General features: G+C 42.8%; 1 protein-coding gene across 1 annotated transcript; it reads left to right on the forward strand.

Moving 5' to 3' along the window:
• The first annotated feature begins 765 nt into the window (after positions 1–765).
• LOC149283481 (protein kinase C delta type-like) lies at positions 766–2,115 on the forward strand. Its single transcript, XM_089497438.1, has one exon. It carries the CDS (start codon positions 766–768, stop codon positions 2,113–2,115), a length of 1,350 nt encoding a protein of 449 aa, XP_089353564.1.
• Positions 2,116–4,637: the final 2,522 nt, after the last annotated feature.

Consider the following 4,637-nt stretch of genomic DNA (forward strand, 5'->3'; position numbering starts at 1 on the left):
GCACATAAGAGGTATAAGGCATATATGGGGGCAGAGTGGCAAGCTGGGGGTCAGATGTGCATAACCGAGGGCAGTTTGGTAAATAAAAAAAAATTTAAACAAGGCTTTTTTCTCATAGTTTTTATTAAATATGAAAAATAGTTAACATATGAATTAATATTTACTAATAACTTTGTATTAAAACCTAGTTTGAGAAACACTGTGTTTGGGTTCTTGTAGCTTTTATTATTATGTCAGTAAAATAAGAAGGTGAATAGAGAGAGGCCATTGCGATAAAGAGATGAAAGTGTAAATTGTAAGTTTTTTATTACATTATTTTAAATTGAAAAAAAATTGCATTTTTTTATCCGCTTAATCGATTAATCGAAAAAATAATCGGCCAACTAAAATAATCGTTAGTTGCAGCCCTACTTTTATGTAGGATTTGTTGCCGTATACAAGTGCGTACCATGACAGTCTACTCTCAAAAATTAAACATCAGCTTTCATGTTACATAAATGAAATAATCATTTAAACTTACACATAAAACTGCATTATTGGTTATTTATCATCGCTGTTGGATATCTACAAAAACAGCACAGCAGCACCTTCATTGTTCTATAACCTGGTCAGTGCATTGTGACATTACGAGTGCATTGTGACATCATCACCCCTATAAAGCTGAGCGCCACGCCTCTTTCTCTTTAGTGCAGTTGGGCACCCGGCACTTGCAAGGTACTATCACATAGTGAACTTGAAGTGTTGCTACCAACTACCAAACCAAATATGGACAAGAAAAGCGAACCAATCGCTGTGGAGGATTGCTGCCTCCTTTGTGGACTGAGGTGGTGCGTGAAGAGATGCTGCCCCAAAAGACTGAGAACATTCTGTAAAAGATTCAGAGTAGCTTTCACAAATCTTGTAAGACAGAGAACAAGAGGTGAAAGCAACCAGCGTTCGGCCAGTGGAGTCTTAGTACTCAAAAGCAAGAACGAGACCGCTGCTAATGAGAGAGAGGATAACAGCCAGGATCTGGGGCAGCAGGAGGAAAAACAGGCAAATGAACACCTGGAGCAGCACGTGCAGCGGGGGAGAATGGTTGCCACTAAAAGACGCAGGAGTCAGGAGGAAAGTGGCATTCCTGCTAAACGATTTAGGAGCATTCTCCCAATGTCAGTGCTCTCCTTTACTTTTCATTCAGTGCTGGGAGAAGGCACCTTTGGAAAGGTCATGTTGGCTTCTGTTCCTGGCAGGGATTCCCAGATAGCGGTTAAGATCATCCGCAAGAAAGCTATGCAGCCAACACTCATACTGAAAGAGAGGAGGATCCTGGAGGTGGCTCGAAACAGCCCATTCCTGTGCCATGGATACGCGGCCTTCCAAACAGAGACCTGCGCTTTACTTCTCATGGAGTATTTGGCTGGAAGGAGCCTACGGTCATATCTGAACAGGGTGGGTTGTCTCACTGAGACCTCAGCTGCATTTTATGCAGCTGAAACAGTGTGTGGCATCCAGTTCCTCCACTCTCAGGGAATCATACACCGTGACCTAAAGCCCGACAATGTCTTGCTTGATGCAGAGGGCCATGTAAAGATCTGCGATTTTGGTCTTGCTGCAGAAGGAATTTTTGGAGACGCACAGACAGCAGAATGTTGCGGCACATTTCCGTACATGGCCCCAGAAGTACATCTGAAGAAAGCATACGGTGTTGCTGTGGACTGGTGGTCCTTCGGGGTGATGCTTTTCCAGATGCTTAATGGTGTTTTCCCATTCCGTGTTGGCAGAGATGGGAAGATAAGTGTCTTTTCCATTCTGTTCGACAAACCTAAGTACACCAAAGAGCTCACCGAAGAAACTGTGGATATCTTGAGGCATCTCCTACAGAAGGATCCTCAGCAACGCCTTGGGGTCATAGGAGAAATCAGAGAACATCCGTTCTTTCAGACCATCAAGTGGGATGATATAGAGAGTCGGCGTTCAGCTCCGCCTTACCAGCCAACATTAACATCAAATCGCCACCTAACGAAATGCCAGCCGATTCCATCTGTTCTAAAGATGACAGATGACATTTCCTCTTCATCCAGTAGCCAAAGTCTCCTTGGCTTTTCCTTTGTAACACCAGACTGGATGAATTGAAGGATGGAATGCGTCCTGGCAAAGAGACTCTAGATCTTCTTACCAACATAAAATGACAATAAATTAAGAAAAAAGAGGGTTAGACCTCACAATACAGTTTCTTCCTTTGTGACATCATATACCATGGTACAGTTGATATACTCTGAAATATCTAGACAAGTATGTCCCAAAAGGACAAAAAAATAATAATTCTGCTTTATGTAGCCCGGGATTAACGCAGGGCTCGACAAATCCCAGGCGCCAGGTCGCCATGGCGACAGAGAATTTTGTCCTGGCGCCTAGGTTTTGTCAGCCTCTTACATCCAGAAAAAATTGTGGATGTAAGAGGCTGAGTCACCACACGGGGGCACCACAGCGAGCACAGCCACACAGAGCCCGCCCCCGAGCCTGAGATCACTCCCACGGAGTGATCCTGTAGGCTGAAAACACGGTTGCTGGAAAACCAGCAATCGTGTTTTCAGCTGCCACAGGCAGCTTCAGGGAAGGGGGTTGTGTGTTGATTGGGCCCCCACACAAGTGTGGGGACCTGACCCAACACCCCCCAGCTGCCTGATCGCTCCATGAGAGCGACAGTGCAGCGTTAACCCCTTCAATGCCGCCCTTCATTTAGGGGTTAATTCCCATTTTGTACGGGACTCTGCTGCTTGTGGTCTGCCTGGAAGCCCAGGCAGACCAGCAACAGCAAAAACGAGCCCCCACAAGCCCTTTGATGATTCCTATAGGCATGGAAGCCTACAGTCGTCATCAAAGAGACTCCCCCTGCAATGGCTGGTCTATAGACCAGCAATTGCTTCCCAGCTGCCAGAGGCAGCTTCAGGGACAGGGGAGAGGGTTCTTTGGTCTCCCCATGAGTGTGGAGACCAGCCCCAACACCCCCCTGCTGCCTGATCGCTCCATGAGAGCGACAGTGCAGCGTTAACCCCTTCAATGCCACAATTGTGTATGACACATTCGTGGCATTGCAGGGGTTAACATTTGTCCCCACAAGCTTGTGGGGACTAAATATCAGTCAATGCTGTGCTCCAATGGAACATCAGCATCGAAAGAGTTAAAAAAAAACAAAAAAAAACAAAAAAAAAACAGCACTGACCTGAAAGTCCAGGGTGCTTCCAGGTCAAACGCTGTGATTTTAGTAAGTGGGCTGATGATGATCAGATCACTCCTGACCAACTGTTAGTTTAAAAAAATCCTGGCTCCTAACTTTTTTACCTGGCGCCTAGATTCACAACAAATTTGTCAAGCCCTGGATTAACGTAACGATGCGATACCGTACACAATAAGGTGCACCGTTCTCAAAGACTTTTCCCATCACAGTAATATTTTATTTCATTATTAGTAACTAGATCATTTAGGGTTTTTAAATGACAAGTGTTTATATATAAAAATGTCATTTTAGGGATCGAAACTCTTCTTTTTCTTACTTTGGTGTCCCTGTACTCTAGGATCTAAGGATTTTGCTGTGGCTGAGTATATTTCACTGAGCTTTAGATGTGTATTAGACGTAAATGAAATGTTTTCTAGATATATTTGCATATATGAAATATGCTATACAACGAAGTTTCTTAGTTATATAAATAAGCAAAGCAGCTCTTGAAGCCAAGTAGGAATGGTTATTAAGGCAGAGGGTGTGCAAATAACAAAGGGTCATCAGTTATTAAAGAGGAATCATCATCTTTTTAACAATCATTCCAATTTTAATAACCTTAAAAACCTTTAATAATTGATTATCAGGGGGGTTTAACCACAGAACTCTAGATACCTATCAAGCATTTCAATAAAACAAAGCAAGACATCTGAGGCATAGATAATGTGGAGTTTGTCACATTATATGGCCGTATATTTTGGTTATCCAGCCACTACGTCGAAGTACAGCAAATTTGGCAAGTCCTTTCTAGGGCTTCAACAACTTATCGATAAAATCGATAATAATCGATCATGAAAATAGTTGTCAACAATTTTCATTATCGAAAAATTGTTACTTGAATTGATTTGTTCAAACATAAGATGAGGTTTTTTTTCCCACAGCAAATGTTATTTACAAAAAAAAATACCCCTCGTCTTATAATAGAGGTCAGGCTACAAGACTAAGATCCAGGGGGGACCTGGATCCTCCTCTCTGGCAGCCGGTGGAGGTGGCATTTCTAGGGGCAGAGTGGTATATCTGGGGCAAATGTGCCAAACTGGGTGTTGGCAAATAAAAGGAAATAAAAACAAGAAATTAATTTTACTCAATCATACATTTGAATTTACATTTACTGGTAAAACTTTTATAGGTTTTAAAACCTAGTTTGAGAAATATTGTGTATGGGTTCTTGTACCTTTAAAATGTAGCTTTTATTATTATGTCATATTAAAAAAGGAGCCCTTTGTTATTCGCAGCCCTGGTGCTTTCTATTTGCTCGGGTCATATTGCTTTCCAAGGAGCCGAGTCACTGGGACGGCAGTGCATTGTAACCCAAGTGACTCTCAAGCACTTTAAAGCCTTCTCTGGAGACCATTAATGAGACCTCCATGTGGGACGA

The sequence above is a fragment of the Sceloporus occidentalis genome, unplaced genomic scaffold (genome assembly GCF_023333645.1).
Source record: "Sceloporus occidentalis isolate IW3139 unplaced genomic scaffold, rSceOcc1.0.p SCAF_103, whole genome shotgun sequence".
Classification (NCBI taxonomy): domain Eukaryota; kingdom Metazoa; phylum Chordata; class Lepidosauria; order Squamata; family Phrynosomatidae; genus Sceloporus; species Sceloporus occidentalis.

Excerpts from the sequence above, each read along its gene's own strand:
- LOC149283481 (XM_089497438.1), top strand. The coding sequence starts at position 766 with ATGGACAAGAAAAGCGAACCAATCGCTGTGGAGGATTGCTGCCTCCTT.